Source organism: Microcebus murinus, chromosome 10, assembly GCF_040939455.1.
Source record: "Microcebus murinus isolate Inina chromosome 10, M.murinus_Inina_mat1.0, whole genome shotgun sequence".
In the NCBI taxonomy this organism is placed as follows: domain Eukaryota; kingdom Metazoa; phylum Chordata; class Mammalia; order Primates; family Cheirogaleidae; genus Microcebus; species Microcebus murinus.
This window is the reverse complement of record NC_134113.1, coordinates 36,035,406-36,055,287: the sequence shown is the minus strand read 5'-3', so window position 1 is coordinate 36,055,287 and position 19,882 is coordinate 36,035,406. Positions and strand designations below refer to the sequence as shown.

Sequence of the window (19,882 nt, the reverse complement as noted above, 5' to 3'; positions counted from 1 at the left end):
CACAATCTGCTCAAAACCTAGTTCTTTAAATACATACCAGTCACAGCAAACTTCTGATGATTTATCAAGTCAACCATCTTTGCTTTCTCTGTGCTATTGCATAGGATTCATTCTCTACCTAGGGCTCCCTGCCTTTCTCTATTTGTTAAGATCACATTTGTCTTTATGAGCCTATTAAAATGTCATTTCCTCTGTGTAGTCTTTGTGAATTACCTTGGAAAGAATCAGCTATTATCTCTAGGCACCATATTATATTGTTCTAATAGATCTGTCAAGAGATTGTTGACACCCTGACTTTGGGAGAATTACTCTCTATATAGAGTAAATTATACAATACAATTATACATTGTACTGGATGCTACATCATAATATAAAGCATCATAATACATAGCATCCAGTAAGGTTAAATGTATAATTTTTCTGTCTTTCCTTTATGTTTGGTCTCTAGTAGCTTCTATGTGCCATACTGTTGCAAGATCGTTCCTCCCTTCCTTCCTCCCTCCCTATCCTTCTCTCTTTCTTTCCTTCATTCTCTCTCTCCTCCCCTTCTCTCTCTCCATGCCTTCTATCTTTTGTCAACATACAATTATAGATCACTTCTTAAGTTAGCAATGCTATCTTATTTAATTGAATAAGATAAAGTTGCTAACAAGAATTTTACAGACTAATGAAGAAGGAAAACACATATTAGCAATCACAACTTTAAGATTTCACAATCTGGTCCTTAGCTGCCTCTTCTACCTCATAATCCTACAACAAGAATAATTGATTCCAGCCAAACTATTGTGTCTGTTAATTAAAATATCACACTCACTAGTCACCCCCTCACTCCACCAAGCACCTGTGATCATACTGCATGCACTGTGTTTGATAGGCTTGCAGCAGTGTCCTACTTTACCTTAAGTCTTTAGTCTAAGTCCCACCTCCCTCAAGCCTTCTTCACAGCAGTGATCTTTCCTACCTGTAGCTCTTTTTGTTTATATCACTCATTTGGCACTAGGCATCTGCTATTTGCATCCTATTGATTTGCCAAAGGTGTGTTCTCTTTTCTCAGTTAGATTTTTTAGCTACTTTGGAACTTAAGCTCATGTTTGCAAATATAAAACTTAGCACAATTCTCACATATAATAGGTATTTGATGTATTTCTGCTGAAATAATCTCAAACTAGACAAAAATTAGTGCATATGTTTTTACTCCATTTATATAAAGCACAAAGAAAGAGAAAGTATTTTTTAAAAATATTACAAGTCAAGATAGTGATTGCACTTTAAAGGAAGAGTAGTGACTGTAAACTCAGTGTGAAGAGCTTCCAGAATGCTGATTTTTAGTGTGTTTATGTTGAGATATATATATATACACACACACACACATATGTTTGTAGGTATATTTTTCTGTAGGTATAATAAAAAAGTTAACATTGTTTTAAAAAGATAACATACTAAAACTATTTTATCAAATTTATTTTACAACAAAACATTTATCAGTGTGAAATAGAAAAATGAGCAAAAATGTAAGTTTCCATAATACCTTATCATGTAAAGATTCTTCAAGATTCTTTCTGAAAGTTTCTGATTCTTGAATTAAAACATTCTACAGAAAATAAAATAAAAGAAATAATTAATAAATTAAACAGAAAACATTTAAATATTTACGTTGATATTCTATCACTTAAGAATCTTCTTTGATTCCTTTTGTGGTTTCCGTAGAAACCAAGTTTTAATTGAATCTTTAAACATGACACCTTAACATTTAAAGAAATACACAATTTAAATGGAAAATGTTGTTTTGTGGCACTTGGGTGAACAAATGAAATAAATAGCATCTTTCAAGCCATTTCTGTTTGCCTCTTCTCAGACTACTTTTTATATTTGAAAAAATTAGGTTATTCTTCACATAAGAAAAAGTGAGTAACAAGCTAAATCTTAGTCATAGGCATTATATAGAATTCAGATGAATTCATTTTTATTACATAAAGAAAGAAGAAATCATAAAATCATATTTTTAAAAATTTTATTTTTATATATCTATTTCAAATATAGAGTTAACAATTTCTAATCATGGTTACATTATTGGAAAAATAAAAATTATATTCTAGCTATTCAAAAAATAGTTATGTGTCACAAAGGCATATAGAAATAAGTTGAATCATAGATAATTAAAAAAAAATCCTTACCATAAAAGTATTGTTATTGAAACTTTTTTACTTTTCTTATAGTATTACAAAGCATGATATAAAATTGCATGCTATTTTAAAATTTATAAAGTAAAATTAAACAAAGAATGTAGTAATTTCTTATTGGCCATGCATTTGGATTTGTATGGGAAGAAGGAATGCCTTATGACTTTCTAATGGGTAAATTAATATAATTACTTTAACATTTCATTGAAATATTTTCCTTATTTTGATTTATTTTATGTAATAGTAGAAAATGTCTAGCTAAAGTAGTGATTGGCATTCAATTTAAATTTCCAAAACTCATATATGTCCACCTGAGTTTTTGCCCCTACCTTTGATTATGCTCACGAATTGGCAACCAGCTCACATAACTCTTGCTGGTCTGGTAGTTTTCAACTATCAATGAGACATATGTAATTGTGAATCAAATTGCAGACGGTACAGAAGAACCATTTCTGAAATAATGCAGCTGAAAATACTGGGTTCCTAACTCCTCTAATGGGATTGATACTTATTCTACTGATGTTATAAACTGACACACATTTTGAGTTTTAGACTCATAGTAATTTCTATGTCTCAGTCACTTGAGACATAGGAATAGTTCAAATCAAGCTCCCACCTCCCCCAAATATTTATTTTTATCTTATCACTCCTCTCTTTTGCATACCAGGTGAAGGATAAATAAAATATTTCCATCATAAAAGCAAAGTTCACTTTAATATGTTTGCCTCATATGAACATGCTAATATGAAAGATTTATATATCATACACAATTTTTTTTCATTTAAAAATGGATCGCATACTTTTTATAGAAATTATTCATTCCCTTCTAAAAATATATAATGCATTTTTAAAAACTATGGATCATCTGACCAATACAATGACTGCAGCAGTATATAAAACAAACATGATGGTAAGAACATTGCTAAACATTCATGCGATTTTATCCTTGTATCATTTTACCTTCTCTTCTAGAGCAGCCATTCTTTCCTTTAAGTGTAGCTGTAGGCGTTCATTAGATTCAGTCAGAAGTCTATCAACAGTATCGGATAATCTCTTGTTATGCTCCTCATTCATTTTCTCTCTTTGCCTAGCCTTACATGCGAGAAAACAAAATAAATTTGACATGGAAAACCATTTAAAAACTGATATTGTTTTTACAGTTTTCCTAGCTTTATTAATAAATATGATTTAATTTTATGTTTGTTTTGCTTAAATTGGTGGAAACTTTTTTCTTTGAAATCCATACCTATAGATTTTAAATATAGCCCCTAATCAATGAAGAGTTTCTTCTTATACATAGAACATAGATTCATAAAGTGATGATTGGGGGAAGTGATTCTTAATATACATACTCTTTGAAGTTCCTGATTCTTCTCTTCAAGTTGACCTTCTAGATGTCTCATACGTTCTTCAATATTTCCATGTCTCTCTTCAGCCTGTTAAGAAATATGAAGAATGCACCTGAAATGTAAGATTTGGCTAACTCTTTTCCTCTAAATAAATTGAAATAAAATGTAAAGCAAGCTACTACCAACTGCAAACATAGTTTTCAAAAAATAAACTTTCTTTAAACAGGCAGCTGAACAGCATTGCTTGAAATGTGTCAGCTACAAAGGCCTGTTACATCCAAGCATCAGCAAAACATTGGAGTTATTTATGAGCAATGAATTCAGCCAAATGTAACATGCAGACTGTGCATGGTTTGAACACAAACCTGCCATTGTCCAATCTTAAGCTCCTGAAGCACTGAACTGCACAGATGGTCGATTATCAATAAATAAAAGTAACATAATTTTTATAAATGAAAAGAAAAACTTAGATGGATTCTATTTAGCAATAGAAAGTAAAGTCCAGTAGGACTACCTTCCTACGTATGGAGATCATTTCTTGTAGTTTAGCTTCCATAACATATTGATAATCATCAGATGAGGTAGAAGAGGTTGGATCAGACTAACGAGTCAAGGAAAAGGAGAGGGACAAATTGAAAAATCAGAACTAAAGACACCGACACTGAACAGAACATAGCACAGAATGCTTAAAAGAAAAATGTGACAGCAAATTTAATATTTTAATAGACAGAATTTTATGTGGAAAGAACTACACCGATATCTGGTGAACATGATGCAGTGGATGGTTATAAATGAAAAACAATATTATGCTAAAATAAAAAGCTATCAACCTAAGGTATGAAAGGTTAGTGATGGTTGCCAATGAAAGACTACTACAGAATGAATTAAAGCAATTCTGAAAGAGTCATGTGATAATTGGAATTATGGGAAACCAAACACTAGAATATGTCTCTGATAGATTGTTAAAAGTTTGTATTTTGGTTTGTTTGTTTATGTTACTTAAAATAATGGAAACAATGTATCTTAATGTTGAGGAGTGTGCTAGGCAATGACTCAGGTATCATAAATTTGGAACAAAATTTATTAAAAGCCCTACTCTATAGAAATCAGAGAACGAACAAAGACACAGGGTTAATTATTATGGGTGTTCCCCAATTTCAGCAAGATTGAGTTTCCTCAGCAACACTGGAAAACTTATGAAAGGACATCTGGTCTCTGAATGCCCATTTATGGTCATTGGTCTAGAACCAAATGGCCTAGTCTCAGATATAGGTTTAATTCGAAATTTTAAATGAAAATGGTTAAAAGTCCTCAGATTATCAAGGTGACCATAATACCGTGAAGGCAAGAAAACTTGTCTGTGAACTCTCCTAAATGATACTAAGTACCACTCCAAAACCGTTTCTGCATTGATTTGTTGCTGTGGAAACAAAATAGTGCCCAAAAGTGAATAGGCAGCACAGTGCCTTTGTGAGCTTATGTTTGCCCAGTGCCAAGGTTAGTTACATGTCTTGGAGGTGACTGTCAGTTTACCACAAGTGCAGAGTGTTCAACACATGTGACATTGCTGATAGCTGACTTGTATTAGTATGTTATGCAAGGATTACATATAAAGTTACATCAACATTTAAATTATAATGGCAAGTTACATAATTATAACATCAAAACAACCCTACAGGACTACAAATTTTAACTCCAGAGCATATTCTATCACATTTTATATAGGTTCATTCTAAAACAGTGAAACTTACTTTATTATAATATAGAATTATATATAAATATGTCATGCAGTAACTGAAAAGAAATAGTAACCTATTCATGTATCAATTCAGAAGCATATGTACTATTTTATGCAACAAATTCCAATCTATTCTATGAAATAAACATTTAACATTTCAAATCTTGTATGCTTATGCAAATTATACTCAATATTTATACATTTTGCAAGGCTTTCCCTCTGATAGTCTTATTTCATGAATGTGTAAAATAATAAAGAAATAACAAATAACCAACTTCTTTCCCCCATGTCTTCCTGAAATTTCCAAAGCATACATCACAGAAAGTGAACATGGTCCCCAAATGCCATGAAATGGTTTTATAATATCATCTACAATTTAGATTTCTATTAAGAATGCAGTAAATAGGTCAAAATGTTGTTGAAATTATATAAATTCATAAATGTATCTGTAATTCTTCAAAGTACATTTTCACAGGCAGTTAGTGATATCAAAATTAATGACACAAGATAGTCAAGACACGAATATTTCAAAAATACAAGTTTTTAAATATCTTTATAACGTCTACCCCTTTCTGTCTTACTGATTAAAAACACACCCAACACCAAAAACATACAAAATACACCAAAACTGTGACAATAAGATAAGAATTCTGTTCTGTCTAAATTACTATTGCCGATACATCTTATTGGTACTAAAAGTGAATAAAATACTCCATGAAATTCAAGATGAATTATGTCCTTGATGAGGGAATATGCATTTTAATTAAAGAAGTAGACATACTAAATCATAAGATTAGGATCCCAAAATACTCTTTATTGGTTAATTATTACAAACTTGCCAAAGCAAATTTGTAATTTTATCCATAGCCATTAATCAATAATCAATAATTCTGACTTTCTAAAAGCTTTAAATAAGCTTCACCTACACCCACATGCCCCCCCACACACAAACACAAGAAGAAGAAAAGAAAGCCTTGTCAATCAAAGAGTAAATTGAGACATCATTTCTAAACAATAAATATTGGGACCAATTTTCAACAAACTACTTATTTATGTTTATATAATCTATATGAAGACTACAGTTTCAGCAATGGTGTAAATACAAAAACCACACAGAAACAGTTTGCAGTTTTTATACTACTAAATGAGAAACTGAGTTTATCTTGATTTTGCTCTTTGATGTGATACAGGAAAATTTCAAATGAGCTAAAATTTTAGAATAAACTATAAGCATAAATGGTTTTGAGAAGAGCATGAAGTTGCTCAGAAATGGAGAAAAAATTAAAGTTAAAAAGATGGGCATAAAAAGAAGAAAAATAAAAGCAGCAGATAGTAAAAGTAGAAAAAAGTATATATAGACCAAATAAAGTATTCAAAGGGTTAAAAATAGCACTCAAAATATAGGAGGGAGGCCTAAGCTAAGCAGAAATCTTTTTATTTTAGTGAATAGTCAAAAATGTTAAGAAGTAGAAAAATACTATGATGACCAATAATAGTAAAGTCTTGAAAACAAGTTGAAATTGAAAAAAAAAAGCAGGTTATAAAAACAGTCACTGAAGGTCTTAAGAACAGAAGACAAAAAGTTCAAAATTGTTGAAAACAAAAAACTTGGGAGAACAAGTGAGAAAGCGATCCTCAAATGTTATGTATATCTAATATATATTGTTGATATAGAACCAGTGAGGAGAGAAAATGGTAAAAAGAAAGAGTAAATTATAGCATTTGAAGACTTAAGTGACTGATTCTAGTCAATATATGAATTTTTCAAAAATACAAGTATTTATTCATTTATTGTTATTATTATTATTATTGAAACAGAGTCTAACCCTGTTGCCCAGGCTAGAGAGCTATGGTGTCAGCCTAGCTCATGGCAACCTCAATCTCCTGGGCTCAAGCAATCCTCCTGTCTCAGCCTCCCTAGTAGCTGGGACTAAAGGATTAAATGCATGAGCCACTGTACCTGGCCTGAAAATACAAGTTTTTAAAGGTCTTTAAAAGTTCTAGCTTTTTCTCTTTTACCTATTGAAAACACACCCAACACTAAAACCACATCATTATTCTTCTCATTTATTATTTAAGAAGAATAAAAATTTTCTGAAAATGAGGAAATCAAAAAGGTCCAGAAACAGTGGAAGTTTGGCAAGATATTAGGTAGGAGTCCACTATGGAAATTATTTTGTATGCCAAAGATAATATAGCCAAAAAAATAAATAAATAAAGTTCAAGACAATAAATAGAAGAACAAAAAAGATAAGACACCTATTTCTAGTTATTTTTTATATTCTAAGTGAAAAATTCTTAAGAGTATTAAATTAAAGCCTTATAAGTCAAATATTATATTTTATATCAACTTATTCTCATTTTACCAAAGATTAATCTGGGGCAATGATTCACTGAACTTTAAATTGTGTTTCTTTCTGGTATTTTAGTCAGGATAATACTGATGATTATTTTATGCTAAAATTTTACTAAAGTTATTTTTCTTGTTTAGTCACTCATCTAATTTCCCTAAAAATAATGCAATGCAATAAGATATATGCTTATAAAAGTTCTTTATATTCCTCAGAAGAAAAGCCTAAACATGGATATCTTAGTTTATGTTATAATCATTTAAAATCTGTTTGCAAAATAAAATGAATAATACTAATATGTTTAAATACTTTTATATAATTTAGGGAATATTTTTCAAATTAAATGACATATTTACCTTTATATTGGAAACCAACATTTCTGAAATTACCAGAGAGATTTACTAGCATGGTCTGTGACTATAGAAGGATCTAAATTATAATGTTTTACTTTTCTATTTTATTTTATTTGTTAGAGATGGACTCTGTTGTCCAGGCTGGAGTGCAATCATAGCTCATTATAACCTCAAACTCCTAGGCTCATGTGATCCTCCCACCTCAGCCTCCCGAGTGGCGGGAACTACAGGTGTGTGCCCCCACCCATAGCTAATTTTTTTTTAAAAAAATTGTAGAAATGAAGGTCTTGCTATGTTGCCCAGGTTGGTCTCAAATTCCATGCCTCAAGTGATCTTATTTCCTTGGCCTTCAAAAGTGCTGGGATTATAGGTATGAGCCACTGAGCCTGGCCCCACATTGTAATCTTACCCTGCTCAGACTAAAATTTTATTTAACTAGTTACTCCAACACTGTTTAATAGACAACCAACTATTCCAATGCTTTCTAATCCTGTTCTACTTTGTCCAATGTTTGTCTTTTCATTACTTGATTAACTCCCCTATTTTAACCAATAAGCAGATAAGTCTATTGTTCATGTTTAATTACTTATTTTTTCAGGAAAGCAGATGTGTATGTGCAGACTTCTCTATTGCTGCATCAATTGATTGGACTAATCCTTTATGCTAAAATTTTTAACTTGAAGTCCATATATCTATCATACTCATCTATTGTAGTGGCCTAGAAAACTTAGCAAATAGCAATGATTGTGTAATATCTAAAATGTGTGATTATTTTTGAACTGATATCAAATGTCAATAATGCTTTCAGTAACAAAATGGACTTTAATATATACTACTGACATGTATATACACTTTAAATCAATCTAATTTCCATTTGACTATAAGAAGTCAGAACCATCCTTTTTAACATTATAATGGTTGCAATATTCTAAAATATGCAGATAGTTGTGGAAGCTAAAGATCATATTGCAGCAGAAAATTTTGAACATTCTTCAGAGTATTATTGATTTTAATTTTTCAGAAGAAATTACAACTATAAAAACCCCTTTCTGACTAATGACTTTAAATTTCAGACTTTTGTAATTCTAACTTCAAACCTCTAACAAGTTTTATCATACTAAGAATGGAATCAACAAGGTAGGACATCTCCTACACTTCTCATAACAAACAATTGGTTTGAAACCTGTTAAATTGTTATGTTCTCTATATACATATAACATTATCATTGTGTGTTTATCTCCATGATTATTATGTGCAACTATTACCATAAAAAACTAACTATAACAATGACATGAAATTTTGGTTGTTTCGTTAATGTTTAAATAGGTGAAGTGATCATCACATTTGTATATCAATTATTCATGTTAGCATAAATGTATGTAATAAGAAAAATTCATTAACAGACTAAATAGTAAATATTAAATAAACTTAATTTTCACAAAGCCTAAAAAAATCTTTATAAATTCCATTTTGATTGCCACTGTTTCTACAAGTATATTTAGGTAGACTAGTTGTTTTAGTGCAGTACCTTTGTTAGGGCAGCAATTCTCTGAGCCAGTTCAGCCTCCACTTCAGGTAGGGTTTCAGCTTTTCTCATAGTCTGCTGCAACTTTTGCTCAGCTAGCTCAAGACGTTCTTGTAACTGTCTGTTTTTCTCTTCCATCTGAAATAGGAATGATAGCAGAGACGCTTAAAGGGTCAGATTTAGGATAGTAAACACCAATCAATTGGGGCTTTGCACTCAGCCATTAATCTAGATTTAAAAGCAGCCACTGCCACACCTAAATGTGCAAAGTAATGATTGTCGTCATGTTTCATATATTACTCATCCATTTTCCTTAGTAAAATTCAACACATTAAAAATTAGAAAAGCTCTTACCATTGGCAGCAAAGCAGAAAAGAAATTACTCATGAGTATAAACTTGAATAAATGGAATATAGCTCAGTACTAAGACTTCAGATGTACCATAACAGCAAAATATTGAAAATCATAGAATTATACAGGAGTAGGAGAAGGAATGTAGCATGATGATTAAGAGTCCAGTCTCTAGAGATAAGTTTGGAAAACTTTTTCTGTAAGGGACGGACAGTAAATATTTTAGGCCTTGTGTATCATACGGCCTCTGTCCAAATTATTCAACTCTGTTGTGGTAGCTCAAAAGCAGCCATAGACAATGGCGAAGTGACTGGACATGGCTATGCTCCAATGAGAATTTATTTACAAGAGCAGGTAGCCAACCATGGTCCATAGTTTTTCCACTCGTGCTATAGAGCCCCATAAACTTAGCTTTACATTATTGGCTCTGTCATTCACCAGATGTGTGACCTGGGGAAAGTGTTAATGTGTCTTAACCTTAGTGTTCTCAGTATAATTACTGTACCTACTTCCTAGGCGGTGGTTAGAACTAAGTGAGGTAATACATGTAAACTGTTTAGTACAATTTCTGATTTATGTCTAGATCAAAAGTAAATAGCCATTTTTATTACTATTGAGATAATTAATTTCATTAATTTTCTAGAAAGTAAATTTCATACTGAAAAGCATATTTGTTTAGAGAATTCTAAACTTTAGAGAATGATTAATCACTCATTCGCCAAGAAACACTCTATTTTATTTACCCATGTTTTATGAGAATGGTGAGAACGCATATACGGACCAGAACAAAAGCAAGACAGTGATACTAAACCTGCCGTAAGATGGCCTCTTTATTTGCCAGCTCATTTTCTAGTTTATCATTCATGTCATGTATGGAGGTAGATTCTCTCTGAGCACTGAGGTAACGTTTCTCAAGGGTCGTGATTCTTTCTTCCATATCTTCCTTCTGTGCCATGGCCTACAATTAAAATAAAAAGTCAAATTAGATTCTTAGATAATTTAATGTATTGTCTTGCTATTTAAGTAAAATAGGAAGATATAAAAACTATTCCTTTCTTTTCATGGAAGGAATGCAAGATTTCATATAAGTTTTCCTGATTTATCAGTCTAAACTCTTCTTGCATCATGGGTTTACCAAAAACATTCTGCTCCCTGAAAATGCAATGGAGTATATTTTGAAACTCTCTTCTGTAGAATTGGCATCTTTAGAAAAGAAGCGCTTAACGAGCAGTAAAAACAAGTACAATTGCAGGTAGAGTTGCAAATCGTTATTGTTAAAATGGTGGCTACAGTTCTAAAGTGCAAATCAATTTTCAAATAATAGGCAACAAATACCATCCTTATTCTCACTTTCCCACATAAGAAAGAGTGACTCAGCAGTTAAAAGAGTAGGCTAAAAAATGATATATTTGAATCATATTAATAATGAATTTACTAATTGACTTAAGAACTTAACCATTTCCTCTGCTGTATACTTTTGATTAAATATGATTTTAGAGAAGTCAATGAATACATAACTATAGGAAAGAAATACCTATTAGTGCAAATGAAGAGAATCATGGAATTGGTATTTTATTTTATTTTTTTCTTTTTATTTCAGCATATAACAGGGGTACAAATGTTTAGGTTACATATATTGCCTTTACCCCACCTGAGTCAGAGCTTCAAGAATGTCCATCCCCCAGAGGGTGTGCACCACACCCATTAGGTGTGAATATACCCATCCCCTCTTCCCCCCACCACCGGCCTGACACCTGATGAATGCTACTCCCATATGCACACAGAAGCGTCCATCAGTTAATACCAACTTGACGGTTAGTGCATGTGGTGCTTGTTTTTCCATTCTTGTGATACTTCACTTAGTAGAATGGGCTCCAGCTCTATCCAGGATAATACAAGAGGTACTAGATCACCATTGTTTTTTGTAACTGAGTAGAACTTTATGATATACATATATCACATTTTCTTAATCCGCTCATGTATTGATGAGCACTTGGGTTGTTTTCACATCTTTGCAATTGTGAATTGTGCTGCTGTAAACATTTGAATGTAGATGTCTTTTTCATAGAATGTCTTTTGTTCTTTTGGTTAGGTGCCCAGTAATGGGGTTGCTGGATCAAATGGTAGTTTTATTTTTAGTTCTTTGAGTTATCTCCATATTACTTTCAACAGAGGTTGTAGTAGTTTGCCGTCCCACCAGGAGTGTATGAGTGTTCTTATCTCTCTGCATCCATGCCAACATTTATTGTTTTGGGACTTTTTGATAAAAGCCATTCTCACTGTAGTTAAGTGATATCTCGTTGTGGTTTTGATTTGCATTTCCCTAATGATTAGAGATGTTGAGCATTTTTCATGTTTATTGGCCATTATTCTGTCTTCTTTTAAAAAGTTTCTGTTCATGTCCTTTGCCCACTTTTGTTTGATGTTTTTTCTTGCTGATTTTTCTGAGCTTTGTATAAATTCTAGTTATCAGCCCTTTATCAGATATGTAGCATGCAAATATTTTCTCCCACTCTGTAGGTTGTCTTTTTGCTCTCTGTTGATAGTTTCTTTGGCCATGCAGAAGTTTTTAAATTTGATCAGGTCCCATTTATTTATTTTTATGATTGCTGTGATTGCCTTTGGGGTTGGAAAACTATATCATGCTCATGGCTCAGTAGAATCAACATTGTTAAACTGTCTATACTACCCAAAATGATCTACAGATTCAATACAATCCCTATTAAAATACTAACATCCTTTTTTACAGATTTAGAAAAAATAATCTATGCTTCGTATGAAACCAGAAAAGATGCCATATAGCAAAAGCATTCTTAAGCAAAAAGAACAAATTTGGAGGCATCAATTTACCAGACTTCAAACTATACTACAAGGTTATAGTAACTAAAACAGCATATTACTGGCATAAGAACAGACACATAGACTAATGGAACAGAACTGAGAACCCAGATATAAAACCATCCTCATATAGCCATCTCATCTTTGGCAAAGCAGACAAAAACATACACTGGAGAAAAGAATCCTTATTCAGTAAATGGTGCTGGGAAAATTAGGTAGCCACGTGTAGAAGACTGAAACATGATCTGCACCTCTCACCTCTCAAAAAAATTAACTCATGGTGGATAAAAGAATTAAGCCCAAGGCATGAAACTATAAGAATTCTAGAAGAAAATGTTGGAAAACTCTTATGGACATTGGCCGAGGGAAAGAATTTATGAACAAGTCCCCAAAGGCATTGATATTGTAAACACTCTAATTTATAGATAATAATATGGAGATGATTTTACCTTACTAACAGCTTGCATGAAAATTTATTGCTAGATTGATAACCTACTTTACTGACAAGATGGGAGGAAATTAGCTGTAGAAGTAAGCCTCATGGGTCTGGAATGGTCTCCTGAGAATGTGGGTAGTGTCTTTATATAAGGAGCCTAGAATCAAGGAAATCATGGTAGCTTCCATATATTAATATCCAGATTCATTTGATCATTTACTTCTACTCAATCCTTTCATCATTCTCCTCCTGGGTCTGGAGCCAGTCCTTCTTTAGTTACAATGCAGATAACCTTTCTTCCAATCTTCCAAAATAAATAGAAGCCTTTCAATGGATAGTCCTTCTCTCACCACCACCTGGAATTTTAACCACATGCACACAAATCCATAACTTCTAGCTTTCAATTTATAACAAATGTTCTACCTTCTCCCAGAGGTTAGTCATTATCTTTCCTCAGGGTTCTATGCTTTTTCTTCTTTAGGGACATCAATCACTTTTTTTCTCCTGGATTTTCAAGGTGATGATAGGGGTAAATTCCATAAGAACAACTGAAAAAGTGAAATTGGCCTACAAAGAAACTGGTACAGATCACAGGAGGGAAGGCAAAAGAAAAAAAGGGGGATTCTAAGAACATAAAAATGAGAATGGTAAGTTATCTTTTTGCCTGACCTTTGACTATAATTGACTTGAAAGAAATTTTAACAAACTCTTAGAGAATATGAGTAGATTTACAATAACTTAAAAAATAAATAAGCAAGTTAAAATCTCAGGTAATTAATAAGATCCTGGAAAAACAGAAACCATTAAAATGGTAACACTGAATGTGATTTTGAGATAACTATAATAGAAGGATGAGAGGAAGAGAAAGTAAGGGAAGGAATAAAATAGGTAGTCTTCATCTAATATACTAGCAAGACAGAGATTAGGTTTAAATAAGAGAAACAATAAGAGAAACAATATCAAAACTAATGGATAAAAGGGTTGAAATTAACAATCTCAGGGAAATGGGGTGAAAACACGAGGTGAGAATTAGGCAAGGGATGTGTGTGTTTTTGTGTTTACATATGTACTTTCTTGACATTATTTGACTTTGAAAAATTATGTATATATAAAAACTAAAATTAATTAAAAAGTAACATATCTACCATGAAACTCTTCAAAAACACGAGCATTAGCATAGTACATACTTTCTCCAAATCCTAGTTTATGACAATTATTAACTGTTGTCACAGATAAATGTTGTTTACCTTTACTATGCTTCACCTTCTTCATATATTTTGTTTGGTTAGGATACTATTAATAATACCTGCCATATAATGTTGTTAAGAATTAGGTAACATAAGTGCTTTGTATGGTGCCTCATGTAGAACATATCCTCAATAAATAATAGCTGTTTTTCTAAAATTATTAATTACTATTATGTCCACATTTAGCTCATCTAATTCTATGGCATACATTACATGCAGGAATCATCATACACAATTTTTATGCATTTTTGATTTAGGGATTTATGTGGGAGATTCAATTTTTAACTGCAGGCTGTGTTGCCAGAAATAAATTTTGAATTTACAAGTCAGAGAAATAGCTTTTCCTTCTGTGTTATTTAATTCTAAAAAAGGAAGCTTTTTCAAGTCCCTAAAAACTGCAAACTAAAAATATGAGGGAAAAAATAAAGATTTAATGATCTGTTGACCTAAAGTTTATGCATAAATTGAATTTTATTATATCTAATACACATAACTCTATAGTAGCTGACATCTAAGGGAGTAAAAAATATAACTACATGTTTCAAATAATAGAAGAGACAAAATTGATAGTATTAATTCATTTAATCACACACTGAAATTTTGAAGATCTTTTAATAGGAAGTTGGAAAGATAAGCGGGTTTTATACCATGGAGTACTACTCAGCTTTAAGAAACAATAGTGATATGGCACCTCTTGTATATTCCTGGATAGAGCTGGAACCCATTCTACTAAGTGAAATATCTCAAGAATGGAAAAACAAGCACCACATGTACTCACCAGAAAATTGGTATTAACAGATCAACACCTAAGTGGACATATAGGAATAACATTTATCAGGTGTCAGGCAGGTGGGAGGGGAGAGGATGGGATGGGTATGTACAAACACAACCAGTAAGATATGCAACATTTGGTGGATAGACATGCTTGAAGCTCTTACTCGAGGGGGGAGTGGGGCATGGGCAATATACATAACTTTAACACTTGTACCCCCATAATATGCTAAAAAAAAAAGTAGAGAGCTGGCACCTATTCTACTAAGGGAAGTATCATAAGAGTGGGAAAAAAACCACCACATTTACTCACCATCAAATTAGTATTAACTGATTAACATTTATGTGCACATATGGTAGTAACATTTATCAGGTCTCAGGCAGGTGGGAGGGGGGCGGAGGGGATGGGAATATTCACAACTAATGGGTGTGGCGTGCACCGTATAGGGGTTAGACATTAAAGCTCTAACTCAGGTGGGGCAAAGGCAATATATGTAACCTAAATATTTGTACCCACCCATATGCTAAAATAAAAATATATATATATATATATATATATATATATATATAATAAAAATAAGTAGAATGCTAAGCTACTTTTATTAGATTGCTTATTTTTGTTTATTTTGTCTAGCTTTAGTCCAGCTTACCTACTCTAACAGGTCAAAATCAATTTAAGAAAATTTTTTTCAAGATGAAACTTCAAATGAAAGTAAATTTTGGATAGATTTCTTTTTTGACAAAGAAAAATTATAATAATATATTCTGAAACCACTAATGGAATATAATTATAAAAATCTTGTTAGATCTATTAGATTATCCTCAAATACAAAGAAAAATACATTTTGTTTCTTTAATTATAGACTTGTTTTTTCCTATTCCCTATTTTTTTCCTTAATTAATTCAACACTTACCACCTGCCCAATATATAAATCATACTGAGCTAGCAATGCTAAAGGAGTACCAAGAAAAATTGACTTTTTTTTCTACTTGGAAACTTTAAAGTAGAATTTGTGTGACCACAACCCAGTAACATATTATTCAGGAAAATAAAAGCAGAATATGGGGCTTTGAGTATGAGTAAGTAATATCTTTTATAAGTTCTTCTTTTATAAGATGATTTTTCACATCTTCTTGCTTATTGGAAAGAATAACCAAAAGATTGATTATTTAAGGGGCAGTTATATTGAAGCTGAATTTTTATGATAGTCACCATTATATTGTGCTGATTTGGGAAGCAGTTCATACTGTAAGAAGCATAGGTTTTATGGAAGACCAATCTTGTTTCTTGTTGGTGCTTGGGGACAGGACAGTGTATAATAGTCTTTGGGCAAGTCACTTCACCTCACTAAGCCTTGGGGTTCTCATTTGAGAAAAATGGGGATAATAATAATAAGTACTTTCTCTCTAGGGCAGGAATTAGAGAAATTAAATATAATGCACCTATAATAGTTTTCACATGTTATTGTTCCTTTAAAAATCCTTAGCAAACCAGGGGCCTGTAGCTTGAGATCTGAGTCTTTCAGTAATATTTTATTCACACCTCCCAGTGTTGTGTGTGCATGTGTGTGTGTGTATATATATAAAAAACGTGATGCATCCAGAAAGGCAGTCTGAGTATAGGCTCCTTTCACAGGTCTTATCATCTCTGTCACTTCCTACTGTCTTGCACCTGGCACTTCACACATTTATATTGCCTGCCTGGCTCTGAAAACATTTGTGTTTGCAACTTCCCTTCAAAGGTGGATGATAAGGCATATTCCTTTCTCATGAAACTCTTCTAAAATATAATTACATAGAAATTATGGAGCTGATAAGAAAAGCTGTATTTTGAAAGACTTCTTTGTGAAAGGAGAATGCCTTACCCATTAGAATGGATTCCTAATAAAGAGCACTGGCATCAGAGGACTGGCATTTTCCATCTGACTGAGCTTTTTGTCACCTACATCCAGACACTGTTAGTATCAAGGAGTTATTTTTAAATGGGAAACAAGGAAGGGGGAGCTGGAGATACTGGTCTCTGTCTTTAACAATGGTTTAGATAAGCATGGATAGAGTAGGTGAGTGCTAAAATTAACAGCTGACTCTCCTGAACTAAAAGAATGATGAAATTCAGAATGAACAAAAGATCAAGAAGTGGACCTAGTGATTTGATAGCCAGAAATCCTAGTGATTCCTTAATAGTGATATAGAAGAGGGGTTAAACGTCATTTGCTTTATAAATTCTCTGAGTTTGGGTTGTGAGGACGAGTGAAGAGATGTATCCATGAACTATTAATTCATACACCATTGTTTCATTATCTGTGCTGAAGTGGAATAGTCCACCATTTCATGGATCATCTATTATTATTTTTTTTGAGATAGTAGACCTTGTTTTAGGACATTTTCTGATAACATTAATGCCTTCTGATATGTGCTTATTGTAAACACAAATATCCATTCTTTCAAAAAAGATTTTTTTCGAGTGCCTATTATACACTTAATAGCTGTGTAGGTGATTAGAAGAGAACAGTGAACAAAACAAAACAAAATAAAAAATCCCAGTCCTTATGAATCTTTGTGTACAATTAGGGATGGAAGCATATAATAAACAAGTAAATCAGTACCAATTTGATGGCAAGAAAAAAAAATAAAAATAGAAACAAGTAAATCAGTAAAATATATGTTGTGTCAGATGACACTAAGTGCTATGGGATAAATAAATGAAAGAAGAAGGAGAGTGTATGTGAGGAAAAGGCAGAGGGAAAAGAAAATGCAACAAAATAAGCCCACGTTACTTAAATGGCAACTGAATAGAGTGGGCTAGGATGGGAGAGTAGGAGATCATCTCCAAAAAATGAGGAGGATGGTAGTAGAGATTATCTGTGGCTTATAGACCACTGCAAGGACTTTGATATTACTGTAAGTAGAATAGTTATCCACTAAAAATTTTAAGCAGAAAAGTGACATGAGCTGACTCAGGCAGGCTACTCAGGCTGCTGTATTGAGTATAAACTAAGGCGAGCTGAAGGCAAAAGCAGAAAGACCAGTTAGGACGCTATTATAATAGTCCAGTGAGAGATAGTAGTTGTATAGATCAAGGAAAAGCCATGAAGATTGTGAGAAGAGGTCCCATTATGGACATATTTGTTGGACGATAACAGGATTTACTGCTGAATCAAATGTAGTGTGTGAGTGAAAGAGAGATACCAACGGCCTGAGCTCCAATAATAATGGTTATGGAAGGCTGCAGGAGATACTGGCTTGTTGAGGAAACATTAAAAAATGTGTTTTGAAACTGCTAATTTTGAGATACCCCTTAGCAATTTAGATGTAGGCACCTGGAAATCAGAAAAGAAAGGCAAGCTAGAGATATAAGTTGGGAGTCATAAGGCCATAAGTGGCTTTTGAAGCCATAATACTGCATGGCCTCATTATGGAGATAATGGTAACTTGAGAAGAGAACACATGCCAAGGTTGGGGAGGGAGAGTAGACCTAGTAAAGGAGCCTGGGATGAAGTCAACAAGTAAATATGGAAGAACATCCTGGAAGAGTAGAGTGCTGTTAACCCAGTGAAGAAATGTTCCAGGAAGGGAAGAGTGGTAAGTGGATCAAGTGCTTCCAAGGACTGAGAACTGGCCCCTGGATTCAGTAACATGGAGGTCAATAATGACTTTAATGAGAACAGTTTTGATGGGACAGTGGGGGAAAAATATGATAAAATGGGCTCAAGGGAGAATGCGAAGAAAATAAAAAGATATACAAAGACAAAAATACATGATTTAAAAGAATTATGTAAAAATGGAAAACTCAAAAAGTCATAAAATAAAATTTTATAAATATAAATAATTTTCCTTTTAATTAGGAGTGAGAAAGTAAGAAGATTCTAAACTTTCACCTTAGCAAGTAAGATGATTTGGCAATGTTACAAATAAATATCCCCTTGTATCTCTTTTAGTAACTTTAAAGTACTGTCTCTTACATAGATGAAACAATGTTAAGTCCAACAAGAATTAAATATGTAGAAAAAAAGGTTATGTTATATATGTGTGTGTAGGTATATTCACATGTGTATATTTACATTCATTGATAAAAAACCAAAATAAGAGATGGGACAATTTAAAATAAGTTTCTGAGCATTCTCATATGCTAACAGTATAGCAATTCATGATTCATACCTATATCCAGGGTTATTTTAAATTAAATACTTAAATTTTTAAAAAATTATTAAAAGCATCAGAATGTCTTTGTTATATCTGAGACTTGATGCCACAAATTTCTTTTCATACACTTTTAAAGAGTTCATGAAGTAAACCATTTTGCCTTACTGAACAAGTTTCATAACCAATATAATGCATCTCAAACTATGATCTTTTGGGAAGAAGTAAAAAGTATATACCATTAGGGGAAATTATGGAATGAGCATCTTAAAAGCAGCATTCAGTAATCAGAGACTAAAAGTGGTATGAATCACTTACCTCCCTAATGTCCCTTTGATATTTGGTGTTCATTTCTTCTGTTTTAATGAGGTCCTTTCTTGCTGTCTCTGCTTCCTGTTCCACCTCTCCCACTCGGGAAGAAAGGGCTGCTAAACGTTCTTTCATTTGGGCCATTTCATAATTTTGCTTTTCAAGCAATTCTTGTAGTTCAACTATTTGACTAGTTTCATCAGTTGAGTCTATGGAACCATTGGACAAACGCTGCAGGAATAGAAAAAGAAAAGGCACTTAGAATTCTCTTCATCTTTAATTTAAAATTCATGA

At 32.6% G+C, this 19,882-nt stretch overlaps 1 protein-coding gene across 13 annotated transcripts in view; it reads right to left on the bottom strand.

Moving 5' to 3' along the window:
• Nucleotides 1–19,882, bottom strand: part of PPFIA2 (PPFI scaffold protein A2) — a 441,105-nt gene that overhangs the window by 103,359 nt on the left and 317,864 nt on the right. For 12 of the 13 annotated variants that reach the window (XM_020287953.2, XM_076007132.1, XM_020287957.2 and 9 more), the window contains 6 exons: nucleotides 19,598–19,819; nucleotides 10,659–10,805; nucleotides 9,500–9,634; nucleotides 3,533–3,616; nucleotides 3,141–3,272; nucleotides 1,529–1,591 (listed from right to left, as the gene is read on the bottom strand). In XM_020287953.2, coding sequence (XP_020143542.1) covers nucleotides 1,529–1,591; nucleotides 3,141–3,272; nucleotides 3,533–3,616; nucleotides 9,500–9,634; nucleotides 10,659–10,805; nucleotides 19,598–19,819 — 783 coding nt within the window. Of the gene's footprint in view, nucleotides 1–1,528; nucleotides 1,592–3,140; nucleotides 3,273–3,532; nucleotides 3,617–4,043; nucleotides 6,493–9,499; nucleotides 9,635–10,658; nucleotides 10,806–19,597; nucleotides 19,820–19,882 lie in introns of those variants that run through there. The other variant, XM_076007137.1, reaches the window with a different exon arrangement.